The sequence below is a fragment of the Phyllostomus discolor genome, chromosome 8 (assembly GCF_004126475.2).
Source record: "Phyllostomus discolor isolate MPI-MPIP mPhyDis1 chromosome 8, mPhyDis1.pri.v3, whole genome shotgun sequence".
Taxonomy (NCBI): domain Eukaryota; kingdom Metazoa; phylum Chordata; class Mammalia; order Chiroptera; family Phyllostomidae; genus Phyllostomus; species Phyllostomus discolor.
Genome location: NC_040910.2, coordinates 38,982,436 through 38,999,943, shown reverse-complemented (window position 1 = coordinate 38,999,943; position 17,508 = coordinate 38,982,436). Strand labels below are relative to the sequence as shown.

General features: G+C 57.4%; 1 protein-coding gene and 1 long non-coding RNA gene across 6 annotated transcripts in view; one reads left to right on the top strand and one right to left on the bottom strand.

The window, feature by feature from the left end:
- Nucleotides 1-17,508, bottom strand: part of NFIC (nuclear factor I C) — a 65,445-nt gene that overhangs the window by 34,600 nt on the left and 13,337 nt on the right. For all 5 annotated transcript variants that reach the window (XM_028519274.2, XM_028519276.2, XM_028519273.2 and 2 more), the window contains exon 2: nt 14,123-14,654. In XM_028519274.2, the coding sequence (XP_028375075.1) occupies nt 14,123-14,654 (532 nt within the window). The remainder of the gene's footprint in view (nt 1-14,122; nt 14,655-17,508) is intronic.
- LOC118502278 lies at nt 2,061-16,215 on the top strand. The gene is made up of 3 exons (XR_004904990.1): nt 2,061-2,070; nt 5,019-5,023; nt 15,303-16,215. It is a non-coding gene; the product is annotated as an uncharacterized LOC118502278 (long non-coding RNA).

The window sequence follows — 17,508 nt, the reverse complement described above, 5'->3', positions numbered from 1 at the left end:
TGGGCTGGACTTGGGGTGTCCGGGGGGCTCCACGGAGACCTATGCAAAGGCTGCTTTGGGATGTTGGGCCTGAGATGCCAGTGGGGGGGGCCCTGAACACTGCAGGGCCCACTCGGAGGCCCGCAGGCATGGACTCGCCCCGTCCCAGGCCGCTCTTGGCGGCCACACCACCTTATGACATCATCGCTGCGGCGGCCATTTTCTCGGCTCTCCTCCCGGGTTCCAGACGCTTCTCCCGGCCTCGGCGGCCATTTTGTGCGCGCAGGCCGGCGGCTGGCACGGCCGAGCGCCGGGCCCACCCCTCCGGGTGGGGTGAGTGGGGGGCCTCCCCGCACGCCGCCCGACTCTGCCTCGCCTCCCCCTCCTCCAGCTTCCTCTGCGGCCCCCAAGGGGTTAAACACGCGTGTGCCAACAGGGCGGCGGCGGAGCCAGGCAGGCCGGTGGCGCACGCCCGCCCGCTGCCGGCCGGGCCTCCACGCCACCGCTGCCCCAGTCACTGCCACTCGGCGCAAACCGAACTCCGGGTGGCACCAAGGATGTGAAAAACAAGGTTAAAAATACCCACATGCGCACCCTGGCCCCCCCCCCCCAATGTCAAATGTGTCAACATCCCCCCAGGAGGGGGGGCTGACTTAAAATAACTCGCTGTTTACATTTGGAGCAAATTCTTGGCTTCTCCAGCAGCTAAGCCAAGGCCTCCTCCCGCCTCCCTGGCAGGCCCGCCTGGTGCCGCGCTGCTGAGGGGGAGACGGGGCAAACCGAGGGGGGATCTCCGGGAGCCACATGTGCCCGCAGGCTGAACACACATGTGCGGGCCCACGGCAGGGGGACAGGCCAGCCCCGGAAGCCATTTGTGGCCACATGGTGGACAAAGCGGGCGGAAGCGCCAGAGAACCTCTGCCAAGCATGGGCGCGGGGTGGGGTGGCCCGGCTGGGTGGGGGGTGGGCGGCCCCACCCGGCTTCCCCTTCCTTCCGACGACGTTTCTGTGGCTGTGTCACTGGCCCAGCAGCCCAGGGGAGTTGGGACAGCCGAGCCTGGCAGCCTGGTCACGGGAGGCAGGCACCAAGGGGAGGACTCCGGGGCAGAGCATGGTCAGCCCCGTGCTGTGTGGCCGCAGGCAAGCCCTGCCCCTCTCTGGGCCCAGCCTTGGAGTGGCCTCAGTAGAAGGGATCCCATCCCAGTTTTGCTGAGGAGGCAGAGGGAAGAGGTACATTGTGGCCCCTCTCTGTGTCTGTTTCCCTTTCTGCAGAAAGCAGATGTTGAACCCCACACATGTAAGATGGGAGGAGGGGGAAATGAAGAGCCAAGGACCCAAGGGGCAGTAGGGAGACAAATGGAGTGGAGCCCGTTGCTATAGTGCCAGTGCCTACATTTTTAACCTGCTGCCTCAAACGCTGGGAGAGGCTGGACACTAGAGGGCCCGAACCTGAAAGGGGAGGGGATAGTGGGCAACTCTCCTCCTGTGGCCCCTCTTCCTGGAGACTGGCATACAATTAGTGCTCAATAAATGCTTGCACATAGCTGGTACTCAACAGATGCTCGGAGACAAGTGAGTGTGATTACTTCAGCAGAGCCTGGCATACAGTAGGCACCCAATACATGCTCACTGAACGAATAATTGGTTTATCCCTACATGGGCTGGCATATAACACGTGCAAAATAAATGCTTGTTGGACAAAGGAATCTGAGGAACGCTGTAAAAACTGAGGGATATTCAGAGGGAAAGACCGGGTTTAGGGGGAAGTAGACTCCAACCGATGGTGACACAAGGGATTTCTGACAAGCCCAGGGCAAGGTGTGAAGTGTAACCTAAGCATGGACCATCTCCCAACCCACTGGTCCTTTGATAATCAGCAGAAATCACCTTTTGAGAAGCCAAACCAACTGCTCTAGGTTCTGAATATCAGAGGGAAGGACTTGTGGCAGGAAGAGCCCAAGGAAGTAACAGGAACCTGGCCTGGGGACAAGGAGGACTTCTTGGAGGAGGGGACATTTTGAGTTGGGGTGTTGATATATAAGTAGGAGTTTGCCAGGCACAGAATGAGTTTGTGGGGAGAAAGAATAGTGTGTAAAAATAACAGCAATAATCACGACTTTCATTTATACGCCAGTGTTTACACGCCAGGAGCTACACACAGTCGAAGGGGCTGCATACAGATGTATAGAGGGGCAGGTCAAGTCCTGGGGAAAGTGGGGCAATTCGTCAGCGTGCGTGCAGAGAGACGGCTGCACTGCCTGCTGCCTCCCTGACTGTGACCGGGTCTGATGGGCTGGGCTGGCGTACGAGGTCATGCAGCAAATGTCTGAGGTGTTCAGCTCCAGCCCTTCTACCGGGCAGGTGAGGCCAGGCCTGCTTCCCCAGAGCCGGATCGGAGCCACGGTCCCCACGCCAAGGGGCCTGGCTACAGAAGCAGCCCAGCCAACCTGGAAGCCCCCAAGAATCTGCTTTCTCCTCCGCCAATGCCAAAGGGAAACCGGGGGGTGGCCTCCCTCAAATGTCTCCCCAGTACCCTAAGAGAATGATGTCTAACCCTTGCAGCTTTTTCCTGGATGTTCTCGTGATTCATTTGGAAACTGAGGCACAAGGAACAGCTTAGAGCCAGGCCAGTTGTTCCAGGGCCGCCTTCTTGCTCCTGGGGCGTAAGAGCCATGTGGCAAGACTGCTCATGGCTTCCCTCTGTCCCTGATTGGCTGTGTGACTCCAGACCAGTCTCCAGTTGTCTTAGTCCTCAGTTTCCCCAGCTGCCACATGGGGCTGAGACTGTAAAACGTCAGCCTAGACACCTTTCTGAGGAGGAATTTGGCCTGGCACCATGGGGGTTCCGTGGTTGTGGTCCCCATTTTATAGGATCAAAACGGGCTCAGAGAGGCAAAGTCCGTCACCCAGTGGCCCATCTCGGTATTTTGGGTTCCTACCTGCATGCCTTCCATGCCAGGGGGCTCCCTCCCCCCAGCCTCCTTCCTTATTGCTGCCAGTCACTGAATTGACACCTACCGTTTGCTAGATGCTCATTATACCTGCTGAACAGTTAGTTGCAGACTATGACTCCCACTTCACCGATGGGGAAACAGAGGCACAGGGCGGGGCAGAAGCTAGCCCAAGCTCACCTGGTAAGACTGGGAATAAAAATGTAAATAACAGTTCCTGCGCAGGTGGAACACCCAGCTGTGGGCTGGGCAGCTGGCAGTTGCCCACCAGGCCCGCCCAGAGCCGTCCTGGGCACTAGAGCCACATCCCAACTTGCCGGCTAACAGCATTCTGATCCAGGAGCGTCCCTGGGTGTGTCTGGGTGCCGTGCCCTTGCCTTGCCCCTTCCTTCCTCGCATACTTCCAGGCAGAGGCTGCTACAGGCAGGAGACGGGGCAAGAGGCACAGGGCCAGCGCCAGCCTCAGAAGGAGCTTTGTGATCTAGGTGACTGACTTGCACTCTCCCACTAGGCCAAGACGGACCATCGCCACCAAATTCTCACATCTCTGGAATCTGCCTCTTCCTGGCAGGCCCCCATAATTGCTGGCCCGAATCAGTGCAGGGGCCCCAGCCTGGGTCTCTGAACTCCCATAGGTGTCTCCCAGAGTCTGTCCTTTCTGCCATGGCCAGAGGGCGCCTGTGAGCACCTGAGTCAGGTCCAGTCCCTTCTATGGGCGTAGCCCCCAGGGCTCCCACCTCCCTTGGGTAAGAGCCTGAGTCCTCCTGGCCCCATCACCTTCCTGCCCTCCCCTAACTCCCTCTCCCTCCCTCGCTAGTTCTGTTCCAGCCACATGGGCTTCCTCGCTGTTCCTCAAACACATCAAGCTGGGTCCTGCCCCAGGACATTTACACGGGCTGTGCCCTCTGTCTGGAATGCCCTTCCCCTAATTCTTCACACAGCTGGTTCCTCCTCAACCCTCAAGTCTCAGCTGCAACGTCAAGTCCGCAGACAGACCTCCCCCAAAGAGGCTGTCACTCTCTATTCCCTCGCTTTCTTTTATATTTCCCCATGGCCTTTATCATGAACTGATGTTAGTTTCTTATTCATTTATTTCTTGCTCTTTGCTCATGTACCCCAACAAACTGTGAGCCCCATGAGGGCTGGGTTTTGTCTGCCATGTTTACTGTGGTGTCCCCAGGACCTAGAAAAGTGCTTGGCACACAGTAAGTGCTTAATAAATATTTATTGACAACACAGTAGTCCTACTGGCTGAGCACCGATCGTGTGTGCCCAGTTATGTCCTAACTCCTTTGCGTGGTTCCACTCACGCCCCCTTCAGCAGCCCCATGAGGTCGGCTTATTTTACAGGTGGGGAAACTGAGGCACGGAGAGGGATACCACTTGCCTGAGGTCATGTGGCGAGCAGATGGCAGAGGCAAGACCCCATGATGCCCCACTACCCTCTTCACTGACTGCCCCCCACGATCCAGATGGGAAACTGGGGTTCAGGGAGAAAAGAGCCCCAAAAGCAGAGTAGGGAAGCCACTTGACTGTCTCACTGCCATTGGAAAACAATAGCGTGACAACAAACATCAATGACAATAATAATAATGATGACAATGATGGTACTGGTGAGTGCCAAACTGGCCAGGATTTATAAGGCTTCCCTCTGTGGGTTCACATGGGGCCCTGCAAGGGAGACTTGGGGGAGTCGGGTCCCTTTAAGAGCCTCCCCTTCCCCTGCTGGGCTCTGGCCCGCCTCCTTTTATGTAAGCAGGCCAGCTGCCCTTGCATAACCTGATTACATAAGAAAGCAGGGAACAGGCTTGTCCATCCGGCAGCAACCTGTCCCAGGCTGTCTGTGGGGCTGGCCTGGGGCACAGCAGAGCTGAGGCCACCCAGACTGGCCACTAGGTGCAGCTCCGGCCTGGGGGACGCCTTGATTCCCAGACACAGCATCCTCTGGGTGGGAGAAAGTGAAAGGCTTCCAGGGTGCGAATGGACTGGGGCTATTCCCATTGCTCTGAAGGTGAAACTGAGGTCCAGAGAGAGCAAGCGAGAAGCCTGGAGCTGTACAGCCGGGAGTGGAGGGTGGAGGTGGCGGAGCTGGGGTGAAATCTGGGCTGTGTGTAGCCTCAGCCCTAGCCTTAACCTCTCAGTTCCTCCCTCTGAAACAAGGCTGCAGAGAGGGCCTTTCTTGGCGAGGCCAGGGGAGGGGGGAACCCGGGGCCACATGTGCCACAGTAGGCGCTCAAGAAATGACACCTTAAATTTGGCCCTGGGCCCTGCTCTAAACTTTTAATTCTGTTAACTGGCTTCATCCTTGCTGGTTGAACTCATTCTACACTTGAGGAAACTGAGGCACAGAGAAAAGCAGTCCCTGCCCTGTCCACGGGTGAATGCCCGCTCACAAGATGCCCCACCAGCAGGTGCTGTATAATTAATTGCACAATGCGCACAGGGAGAATGCCGACTGTGTACCAAACCCATGTACCAGATACTATTCCATCTGCCCTCCAAACCCTGGGGCACCCATGGGGCACAAGGACCTTCAGACACAGATGGGGAAACCAAGGCACAGAGGGGAAAAGGGATATGTCCAAGGTCAAATCCAAGTCCTACCAGGCGTGCACCTTCTTCTCCCCCAGGTAGGGGTCCCAGCCCGGGGTCCAACCCTCTGACCACATGGGGTTGGGGGTGTCTGGGTGTGGTGCCCCCCCACCCCACCCTGCACAACAGTTCTTCCATCTTTGGGAGGGGTGGGGCTTGGGTGTAGAGGCGGTCCCTCTCCTCCCCCTTCTCTCTGGAAGCTGGCCCTTTAAGGCAGCAGGCTGCCAGGGCTTGTCCCGGGGTGACCCCAAGGGGCGGGTGTGGTCAGGAACAAGGGGCCCATTCAGCACTGCTGCTGCCTCCGGGCAGCCCACAGGCTGGGGTGGGAGGCTGGGAGGAGACCGACAAAGGCAGGGAGAGACTAGGGGTAGGCAGAGCAGAGACAGGGACTGGGAGAGGAACAGAGAGACAGAAGGGGATATGGCTGGCCTAGGGTGTACCTCAGCCTCTCCGGTTCTCCCAGGTTGAGGGTTGGAGGTGCACCCAACCCCCTAGGCAAGCTGCGGCCCCCAAAGGCACTCCTTGATCCAACTGAACTCTAGTTCCAAGGGGCCCTCCCGGGACATTCTGGGCAGGTCCCTGATGTACCCCAAAATGCCCCTTTCCAGGGGAATGTGGGCCCTCAGAGATATCAGACTTGGGTTCGAATCTTAACTCTGTCTCTTAGCTGTGCAACCTTGGGCCAGTGGCTTTACCTCTCTGGGACTCAATTTCTCCATTGGTTAAATGCAGTTAGTAATGATCCCTACCTTGGTGGAATTGTGGTGAAATGAAATGGTGCTAATAATTCCTGGCACTTACTGAGAGTTTAACTAGGGAAGCCCTCAACGTGCCTGCAGGTCCCTGTAAGCGCCCCCAGCATCCACACACTCAGGCAGACAAGCCCTGCCTCCCGCCAGATGTCAGCATCACCTATTACAGCTACTGCTCCGACTGAGGGCCTACTAAGTGCCCATGACCCTACAACAACCTCTGGAAACACAGCCAGGGTTCTGTGTCCCATATCAATAAACAACAGACGTTTACTAGGGAGTAAATAAAGTCTAGACTCTTACCCACATTCTCACAACCGCATGTTCCCACCACCTGCTCCCAATACCTCACACGGGGGCCTGCATTCAGCTGGCTGCCCCCAAGAGGCGGCCACTCTGCCTCAGCCAGTCTGGGCAGAGCCTCAGAGGAACTAAAATCGACTCCTCCCCCCTCGGAAAGCATCTCTTCTGGAACGGTCCACTGAGGCACCAGTGTTTTAGGATGGGCTTATGCGACTCTGACCTGAACTTTCTGGATCCCTGACTGTGAGAATTCTAGAACCTGTCCCCTGGATGTTCTAGACACCAGCTCAAGAAAATCCCAGAGCCGGTCATTGGGCGTGCAAAAACCCAGTGCAAGGAATTCTGCAACCAGACATTAATGGTCCAGAAAACAAGGGTTTCTTGGGTATCACTAAAGCCACATTGAATTGAGTAACTGATGACAGATTTGGGCATTTGAGAACCTACCCTCACATTCTCAAGAACCTGGCTTGGGAGATGTGAACGCTGTTCCCAGACGCTGTAAAAACTTGCCCTGAAGAATGACGGAACCCACCCCAGGATGTTCCAGAACCCAGCTCAAAATTCTGGAGCTCATCTGTGGGTGAGCAAAAACCGCACGCAAAAAACTCTGGACTTTGCTTCTGGACAACCAGAAACCCAGCTCGGGACATTCTGGATCCTGCTCCTGGATGCTCAAGAATACATGTGAGGAATTCTAGACCAATGACACAGCTCTCGAGATTCTAGAACCATTTCTTGGGTGATGAGATAACCTAACTTCAAAGGATTCTGAGGCTAGCCTTAGTACAGCTGTTCTCACTGGGTGACTCTGCTCCCCAGGGGTGCTGGGTGATGTCCGGAGACATTTTTGATCGTCACATGCTCCTGACCTTGAGCCAGGAATGCTGCTCACCCCCCGCCCCGCCACCCCCGCCAGTGCCCAGGCTGGTCCCGCCCTCCACCGGTGACCCTGCCTCAATGTCAGCAGTGCTGAGGGGGAGACCCTGCCGTTCTGTATTCAAAGGCCCCAAGGTGAGACCTTCTAGAATCCACTCCTTGCACTCTCATAGCTCAACTCGGGAGATCTGAGATATGCCTCGGAATATTTCAGAACGCAGACGCTCTACACGCGGAGCTGCGCGCCTGAAATGCGGGCAGTCGGAATGAAGACGCGAGTGCGAAACACACACTGAATTCCTTAGACTTAGGACAAAGAATGCAAAACATCTCAATAACTATTTCATATTGATTATGTGTCCACATGGCACCACTTTGGATGTCCTGGGTTAAACACAATAGGTTGTTAAAATTAATTTCCCCTGCAGGTTCACACTTGTGAGTATAGATACCAGAAAAAATGTTCAAGTATGTGACTTACATTGTATTTCTACTGGACAATGCTGTTCTGAAACTCACCAAGAATTCTAGAATCACCTGGAGGGCAAAGACCCCAGCTCTGGGAATTCTAGAACTCGGGCCCTGGGAATTCCAGAACTTGCACCCTGGCAAGTTCCAGAAGATCCAGAAGCCGCCTCAGCTCTGGCATCCCGCAGACTCCCCCGCCCCGCCTCAAAGCCCCTTCCTACCGTGCAGGTCACCCACTCTGAGGAACGGGGCCCCTCCTCTCCCTGCCCGGCACCCCACAAGTTGGCCTGGGACAGAAGATGGGTCACAATCGACCAAAGGAAGAGCCTTTATTGGGTAAACTTTGGCAGTGCCCTGCCCTTCTCTGGGCCTCGGTTTCCCCATGTGGGCAAGACATCCATGTCCCCAAGTGCCCCCTCCCTCATCCCTCGCCAACCCTAACCATCTGTGACTTCCTGCCCACACCCAGCTGGAGGGAGGGGGCCGGCCTGGCAGCTGCTTGAGGAGGGGGGGGCCCGGAGATGTCCCTAGCTGCCCTCGGCTGCCCCTTAACTCCCCGGGCACCGGGCCAGGGTGCCAACTGCAGCCCCGCCACGCCAGGATGGCCGCCACAGGTGCAATGTGATGCCTTCCACTTCTGCTGGCTTCTCCGAGGGCCGGGCCCTGCCTGTGTGGACAAGGCACCCTCGTGGGCTCCTCAGCGCCCTGTTCTCGGTTGCGCACGTGTAACTTGGGCACATGCGCAGGGGCGTCTGCAGCAAGACTTACTCACAGAGAGCTCTCATACCTGAGCACTCGCCACGTGCTAAGAGGCTTCTTTCTCTTAGATGCTATCTGGATTCCCTTCTCTGGATACTCCCTGTGCTGATTTCGCAAAAGTAGAAGCCCAGAGATGAGCACTAACTTGCCCAAGGCTGCCCAGTGGGCAAGAGGGCAGAGCTGGGCCTAGAACCTCGGGATGACGATGCCAGTGGCTGTGATAGTAACAACTTGTTACATTACCACCACTGGTATTCCATTTATGAATTATTTATCATTACATACAGACAGACGCACCAGTATCTAGTATTCTGATTAAAAACAAATAATTTTTAAAATTGTGCTATAGCCAATGATAACATAAAATTTACTGCTTTAACCACTTTTAAGTGCACAGTTCCATGGCGTGAAGTCCACTGATAGCCCCTCACTTCCCAACGCTGTGCGGCCAGCTCCACCGTGGGCTCCGGGTGGCCTGCTGCGTTAGCAGTATCCTCACCTGTTAGTCCCTCTTGGCCGCTGACCACGAGCCCAGAGGCCTTTCGCCATCACTATAAATACACTGGCAGCTGGCGTCTGGGCCTCGCACTCATGCAGCCGCCTTCTTTGCACAGACAGACGGCGGGCACACCTGGCCACCTGGCCCTGGGAAAATCCAGGCTGCCGGGAGCCCCTCACCCTTCCGCCACCCAGGGACCCAGAGAGGTGACAAGGTGCCTGTCCTGGGTCTCAGGTGCCCCTGGGGGTTCACTGTGAGTGGAATGAGATGCGGGGTCTCCGAGCAGAACTGAGGTCTCCCCTCTGCGTCCTGCAGCTGGGAGAGGCTCCGGGCAGGGCCTCCCGTGTGCTTTTCTGGGATCACTAACTCTGAGCCCTCCATTCAGCGAACAGTTAGTGTTCACCCCATTTTACAGATGGAAAAACTGAGGCTCATAAAGGGGGTGCATCTCACACAGCCTGGAGTAAGTATGGACATGAGTTGTGTCCATTATACAAAGAAATAGGCACCCTCATGCACCCTCTTGTCCACCCCTTTGTCTCCTCGGCACAGCACCCCGTGCTGGGAAGAAGATTAACAGGGGCCAGAAGACAGGGAGAGCCTTAGTCAGGGCCTGGCTTGCTTCTCTCTGTGGCTCACAGGCCGACCTCCTCGCTCTCAACTCCCCACCACCTCCAACCCTGGACCAGAGAGGGCAGGCCTTTGCCTTCGGTCACACAGCGAGCCAGGGGCAGAGCTGTGGCCGACTCAGGCCCCCTCGCTCCAGGCTGCGGCCCTGTCTCCTGCCATCCCAGCCCAGGGTGCCCTTCATGGAGACCTTGGCCTCAGGTCTGGGCACAGCAGGCCCTTTACTATGGTTCAGCCTCCTCGTTCATTTGTCCACAGGGTGCTCAGCACCTGCCCTCTGTATCACCCGTACAACTGGGGCGGGGGTCCCACCTGATAACCTCAAAAGTGTTTTTTTAGTTTTTTTCTTTTAGGAGTTTTGAGGACTCAAAATCCATGGGTTCTATTTCTGCTCTGCCTCTTACGACCTGTGTGACTTTGGGCAAGTGCCTGACCATTTCTGAACCTCTGTTTCTTTATGGAAAACATGGGAGGAGGTCCCTCCCTCCCAGGGCGGTGGAAAGAACTGAACCAGTTGAGATGTGGGATGAGCTCAGAACAGGGCACTCAGTGGGCATTCGTGTTCACAGTTACTGTTCACTTTGTTCTTATTATTGCTTCCTGGTTCCACCCAGGAGGTGTGGGAGCCCTCTAGTTTCTCCTGCCCCCCTCCTTGGGGCTCCCTTCTCCACTCTGGGCCTCCTGAGCTGGCCCCTGCCCACAGCACGATTCAGGGAGGCTGGCACTGCACGAGGCGGGAGCCGGGGGCCGGCCCACGGCAGCGTCAGCAAATGGGCACCAGCTGGGCTGGTGGCTGGGGCGGGCTGGCAGCTGCCCGGAGCGGGCGGGCCAGGCAGCCCCTCCCCTGCCCACCCCTGGCACTGTGCCCGCCAGCCTCAGGTTTCTCAGGCCGCCAGAGGGGGCAGGGAAGCCTGGCTGGGCTTCAGGGCTGGGCAGGCGGCTTCCCTCTCTGAGCCCAGTTTCCTCCAGGCACCTTCCCAAATGCAAGGCAGGTTGAAGAGCGCCAGGCTCACCCACTCCTGGCCTCCCCACCAGCCTCATCACCTCCCTCTCCAATACACCCTGCAGCCTCTGGGCCAGTCCAGCCCCAGGGCCTTTGCACTGGCTGTGCCCTGCCTGGCGAATTCTCATTCAGTCCCTCCACGCCTCCTTCATCTCCCTCAGGCTTCATCTCAAAAGTCACCTGCTCCATGCGTTCCTTCCAGTCTAGCATGCACCCCCTGGCCCCTCTCCACACCCCTCCCTGGCTTAGTTTCCCCCACATCACCTTTATTCACGTAACTGAATTGTCGGCTCTTCATTTCCTGCTCACAGTGCCCCCCCTCCAGTGCACTCGTTTGGCAGGCAGCCCCCAATGCCCTGAGGGGAAGCTCGCATCACCCCCTCATCACAGTACTGCCTGCGGTCCCCTAGGCCAGCCGTGGGTGCACGCTGGGTCCAAGCCCGGAACCAGGGTCTGTGGCCGCAGTGGCGCTGGATGAATGCCTGGGGCAACCAAATTGGGCTCCAAGAGGTGCCCTGGGCTCTGATAGCTCCAGTACCGAAGGGACCTTCTCCTGGCTCGTCCCCACCTCTGCACCCCTCAGAATAAGCCCAAGGGTGGAGGCTTTGGACGCCCCTTTGGGGCGTGGACCCACCAATCCACCTGGCACCCCTTGGGAGAGGTGGGGAGGCTAGCGGGGAGCAGCCGGGCCTTGCCCAAGGACAAGGAAAGGCCAGGTGTGAAAAGGCAGGCGTGTGCAGTGCCTCTGAGTCTCTCTGTGTCTCTGGGTCCCTCTGTCTCTCCAGGTTTCTGTCTGCATCTCTGTGTGAGTATGTCTGTCCTTCCGTTAGTTCTAAGACTCCTGATGTTGGAGGTGGTCCCTCCCTTCAGCTGTACAGCAGGTGTTCCCCTCAACATCTACCCTGCACCCCTCCAGAGGCCAAAAGAGGCCTGTCCTTCCCCCCTCATCAACTCCACGCCGCCCAGTAAGACTAACTAGAGTGGACACTGTGCTCTGGCCTAGGCTGGGGGCTGCCCCCTCCACCCCAGAACCCTCAGGGTACGAGCGGGCAGGTGGTGGCCATTTCTCTCTGCCATCGGGCTGACATCAGCCTGGCCAAGAACAGATCTGACTCTGGCCCAGAACAAGGACAAGGGTCCTGGGATAAGGGACAGGGAGCTGGGGCTCAGCAGAGGGTCCTGGGAGGCAGCCTTGGTCCAGGGACCCTGGATGAGGCCTGGGCTGCCGGAAGCCTAGGGCACAGACGCAGCCCGGAGATGGCCGAGCCATGATGACCAGCTGCCCATGCTGCAAACCACCATCTCCCTTCATTCCTTTCTGCCCCTAGGAATGGACGGCTGGAGGCAGGGTGGGGGTGGCAGCTGGGCAGCTGCCTACGTCCAGATCCCACCTGTGCCCTGTCTGGGCTGTGTAACCTCGGGCAGTCCCTTCTTTGGGCTTCTGTTTCCTTTTCTGTGAAATAGGCACAACAATGATTCCTGACTCATAGGGCTGCTGTGAGAATGGAAAAAAAAATCGCTGAGCCCTCAGAAAATGATGCCTGACAGAGAGAAAGTGGAGTTAGGAGGTGGAGTTTTGAAGCATAAGTAGGAGTTCTCCACAGGGGAAAGGCATTCTGGGCAGAGGGAACAGCACAGGCAAAAGCTTGGAAGGGGGAAACTGTAACCCTAAAGAGGATGGATGCGCAGTAGCCACCCATGGAGCCCCAGCCCCACGCCTGGCACTTGTCTTCAACAGCCACGCATACCAACGGCCCTACAGGCAGCTACTTCCGAGCTTCCCAATTTGCAGACAAGAAAACGAGGCACAGAGAAGTTAAGCGATCGTCCAGATCAGCCGGCAACAGGCAGCTGGGTTAGGGCTGGGATCCAGGCCCCGCTCGCACACACCACCCTCACTCCAGGCCAGCTGGGGCTGGGTCAGCTGGGCCAGCGAGAGCAGGGATTCCCCTGGGGTGATGGAGTGGGCTGGAAGCAGGGGAGGGTGCAGCCTTGACCTTTCCTGGCCTTCATTCAAAGAGGTTGACCAGACTGGCCATCAAAGGCTAGCGGTGGGGCTTGAAGGTGTCTGGGGAGGCCTGGAGGCCTAGCTTGCCTGCTGAGCTGAGGGGGAGAGGGGGCACGTGGGGGAGGGGAGGCGCCCAGAGATTGTGCTGACGCTGGCAGAAAACTCTGCTTCAAAATTTTATCAGCTCAGCTCGGAAGACGTGGGGGTGGGGCTGGGTGCAGGGGATGAATGTGGAGGGGGAGACCTGGACCTGCATGGTAATGAGCCACGGCAGCCCCTGCCCCTGGCCCCTGCCCGAGACAGTCACTCCCCCCACTTCTGTGCCTCCACGCCCCCGCCAACACTGCTTTCCTGCCAGCCCAGTGGGCTTGTGGTGAATTGCTGGGGAGGGGGCAGGTGGGGTCAAGGTCAAGAAATCAAGGTCAAGGCTGGGAAATTCTGCCTGGCTTTTCTTCCTACACACCTTGGAGACCTGGAGCTCCACAGCCTCATCTAAGGATACCAGTGCAAAGAGTCAACATGGCCATTATCCCCCTTGTACAAAGGGGAAACTGAGGCACCGTACAGTGATGTGTCCAAAGCTGCGTTTGGAACACAGACACACAAGCAGGAAACAGTGGCCCTGGCTTTAGCTACCAGCACCTGTGGCCTTGAGAGGCTGGATAACACATCTAGCCTCCACATTTCCACCTAGGCTGCAGACCACCTGGGGTACCTCCACACCAGTCAATGCCCAGCCATCCTGCAGAGCTCAGTTCAGCCACACCTCCTCTTCCAGGAAGCTGGCATGGATTCCCCACTCCCCCACCCCGCAAACACACAAAAACTCTGTTGATCTCAACCTCAGGCATTTAACCACAGAACCAGCAAACACCCAGGTGGAAGGGCTGAAGCTGGGGACACTGGGGACCAGAGAGGGTGGTGATCTAGCCAGAGTCATGCAGCATCCCAGCTTCCCACTCATAACACAAATGTGTGCCCCATCAGGCTTCTGCTGGAGGTCTGAAAGTCAACCAACCATTGTTCACAGCATACAATTCCAGTACTCGACCAGCTTTCCCCAGAGGAAACAGACTGTTCATCTCCCATCTGTCCGCCTCCCATCAGTTTCTGCTCTGTCCTCATCCCTCTTCCCACCAACCCCCTGGGACTTCCCCTTCGCCTGCCGCCTCCCCTGGACAACATCTGGTCCCCCCTCTACATCAGACTTCACGTATGCTGGCTCCTCCCGTGGACCCTGCAACTGTGCAGGAGCCCACCTTCCTCCCCGAACACCGGTGCACCCCATTCCTCCCAGCTTACCTCTCTCCCGCACGAAGTAGGCCAGGTAGAGATCAAGCTCCTTGACTGCCACTCCGATGTGGTGCGGCTGCACGCAGAGCACTGGGTGGCCGCACTGTGCCGCCTTGACCAGGCGCTCGCCATCGGTGCTCTCCAGGGGGATGCCCTTGAAGAGGATGACCATGACCAGGTCCAGGCGCCACACCTTGTCGGCCTGGCGCAGGCAGTCGATGCGGCGCATCTTGCCCTTCTGGTCAGGGTTGGAGAGCACGCAGCCCGGTGCCTTCTTGCCGGTGATGGCCAACACGAAGTCCTCGCGGCACTCAGGCCGGATGTCCTTGCGCAGCTTGGCCAGCAGCCGCGATGCCCACTTCTGCTTCACTTCCGCCTTCTCTCCCAGCAGTTCGTCCTTCACTGCACGCTCCTCGTCCTTGGACATCCGCTTCTCGTGCTTCTTGAAGTACTTGCGCTTCCGCGCCTGCAGGTTGAACCACGTGTAGGCGAAGGCGCGCACGTGAGGCAGCAGCGCCTCGATGAACGGGTGGAACTCATCCTGTGGGCGGGTGGGAGAGGTGGGAAGTCAGGAGGCGTGGGGGAAGGGGACCCATTGCCCAGACCAGAAGACTTAAGCCCGGGGACCCCCAAGCAACTCAGTAAGTGGGGGAAGGGCCAGGCAGAGGTAGGCTGGGGGCCACTGCAGATCCCTCCACCTCCTGAGGAAAGCAGAAGGGACCCAACAGAAGCTCATGAGGGACAGCCGAAAACCCGTTGCCCACATGGGAAAATTGAGGCTTGGACTAGGCGGAAAGCCCAGGCCAAGGAACACATTCATGGAGAACTGTCTTGAACTCCAAGACAGGACATGCTGAGGATTCCTGGAGGAGGCAGGTGGGGACCCATTGTACAGACAGGAAAACTGAGATCGGGATAATGAGGATGTCGTGGGTCCATTTTCTTCCTTCTAAAACTGGGGTTTGAAAGTACTATAAAGAACCAGGCAGTGAATATTTCACTCCATTCTGCACTGTTAAGGCAACACAGGTGAGATGTTAATGACTGGCACAGCGGCATTCCAATAAAGCTTTATTGACAAAACAGATGGCTGGCACTGGGTCCCCAGGCTGTGTGTGAGCCCCAAGGTGGAGAGCAGGGCTGAGCACACAGTGGGTGCACATCGACTGCAGGAGAAACCGGGAGGGAGGTTCCGTTCTTAGACCCCACTGCTCAGCAGAGGAAGCTGACCCAGATGGGGGTCCAGGGCCACCCCTACTGGTCCTCAGCACTGATGGAAAAAATGAGGGCGAGGGGCTGTTTCTAAAGATCGCATGTACGGACAGGACTGGCTGAGGCCCACAGACGGAGACTAGGATCCCTGGATGTCAGCAGCTGATGGAAGTGTGGGGCCTCTGGCACAGGCCCACTGCAGGCGCCAGGAAAGTTGAGGCTCTAGACACCAGGTCAGAATGCACTGCAGACAGGGGAGCGCAGCCTCGGAGGTTCGGAGCCAGAGAGAGGGGCCCCTGGGGGCCAGTTCACCTCACCCTGTCCCCCAAGGACCCATTCCACAGATGGAAAAACTGAGGCCCGGGGAGGGTGGGACCCAGCCAGAGCTGTGACTTCAACATCTCCTTCCTATCGTGCCTAATTGGTGTCACTGGGCCCCCAGTAGGGAAACAGAGGTCATAAGAGGGGACCCAGTCGTGAGGGGCTTTGACTGGACCCCACACCCATCTGACCCCCCCCATGGAAGCAGCAGCCCCAGCAGGGCCCCTTGGAGAGCCACAGGGGAGGCCCTGGCCCTTCTCACAGGGCAGGAGGGCTGCGTCATTCTCTTCATTTTCTAGCAAGGGAAACAGTCCACAGAACATCGGGACCTGGTTTCTCAGCCCCGAGAGTGAGACACTCAAGGAGAAAGGAAGACAGAAGAAAAACATCGGTCCCACCTCCCTACTCTTGCCTGGGTTGTGCTAGGCTTCTTGAATGGGGTAATATCCCTTCCTGGCTTATGACCCCCATTATCTGCCCAGTTCTCAAAAGGCTGCATTAGCTGTTAGAGTCAAACTGTTGTTCTCAAATGTCTCCCATCTTGAACAATTCGGTTCTTGACCAAGTTCTTCACAAAAAATGTCTCGATTGTGGAACAGAACTTCTGTTCTCAATCCGACAACCCTTTCATGCTGACACCATATTTCTAGTGGGAAAAAATTTCTAATGGGATTTGGTTTTCAAGCAAATCGCTTCTCCAACAGCCTTCCGGAGTGAATTAAGCTCAAGAACCAAAGTTCCACTGCACTGTTCTTATTGATGTTGTTACGATTATTTTGGTTGCTTGCGATCTTCCAGGGCGGCAGGAAAGGGCCTGAGGCTTTGCTGTATGTTGCATGATGTGGAAACTGAGGCTCACGGAGGCGTGGAGACCTGGCCTAGGTCCCACTCTCAGGGCCTGTGTGCAAGTAAGAACCCAGGACTGCCACCCCACCAATGGTCCCCAGCCCCTTCCTTGGAACAGCCCAATCTCCACAAGGCTGGGGTCTCGGAGAGTGAGAAGCAGCTGCTGTGGGCTCTTGTTGGCTTTGTGGGTGGATGAGGCCGGGGTACAGTCACACCTCCAGACCTGGATGCACGTGGTACCCGCTCACCCTCGCTGCTCTGTATGTACTTGGTCTTCCTTTGAGCCATCTCTGGCCATGGGGTGCTGAGGGGGGAGGGGGATGACCTCAGATTTCACTTATTACTGAGTCTCTGAAAATAGCCTTCTGCCCTCACCAGGGTGGGGTGGAACGGGGCTCAGCTTGTGCGCCCAGTTCCCCACTCCAGTGTGCTCCGAAGCATGAGTCACTGGAACAACTGTGGCAGGGACTGAACCTTGGGTCCTCTTCTGCTGCCCCCGCCCGGCTGACCTGCTGTGGCAGAGGGAGGGCGAAAGGGCCCATCCCCTGCCAGTCCCTGTCCAACCCGAGCTGCCTGTCCTGTGCTTGAGTGCCACTCGGCACGCCAGCCCCAGAGATGGGGAGCCACTCGTCCAGGGTCACACAGCCCAGGAGCAGAGCTGGGCCCAGCGCCCAGGTCATCTGGCTAGAGAAACTGGGGGGCGGGGGGCAGGGAATCGATAGAGGCACAGGTCACTGTCCCTGCGGAGGGAATGCCAGGGCAACGGCGTGGACATTGGGCTGTGGCTGCCACCCAAGTTCTGGTGATTACTGGGGCCCTGATAAGAGGGAGCTGGGAAGAGGCAGCTGGGGTGTCAGCCAGCAGGGGCAGGCGACAGTCCCCAGACTCCTCCTCTCCTTGACCCCCGCCTTTCTCTCTGAGTACCTCCCTACTTTTGAGCCCCTTTCCCTCAATTTTTTTTTCTTGGTCTGGGCTCCTCCTCCCTAAGCCCCTGCCCCTCTTCCAGCTCCTTCCCT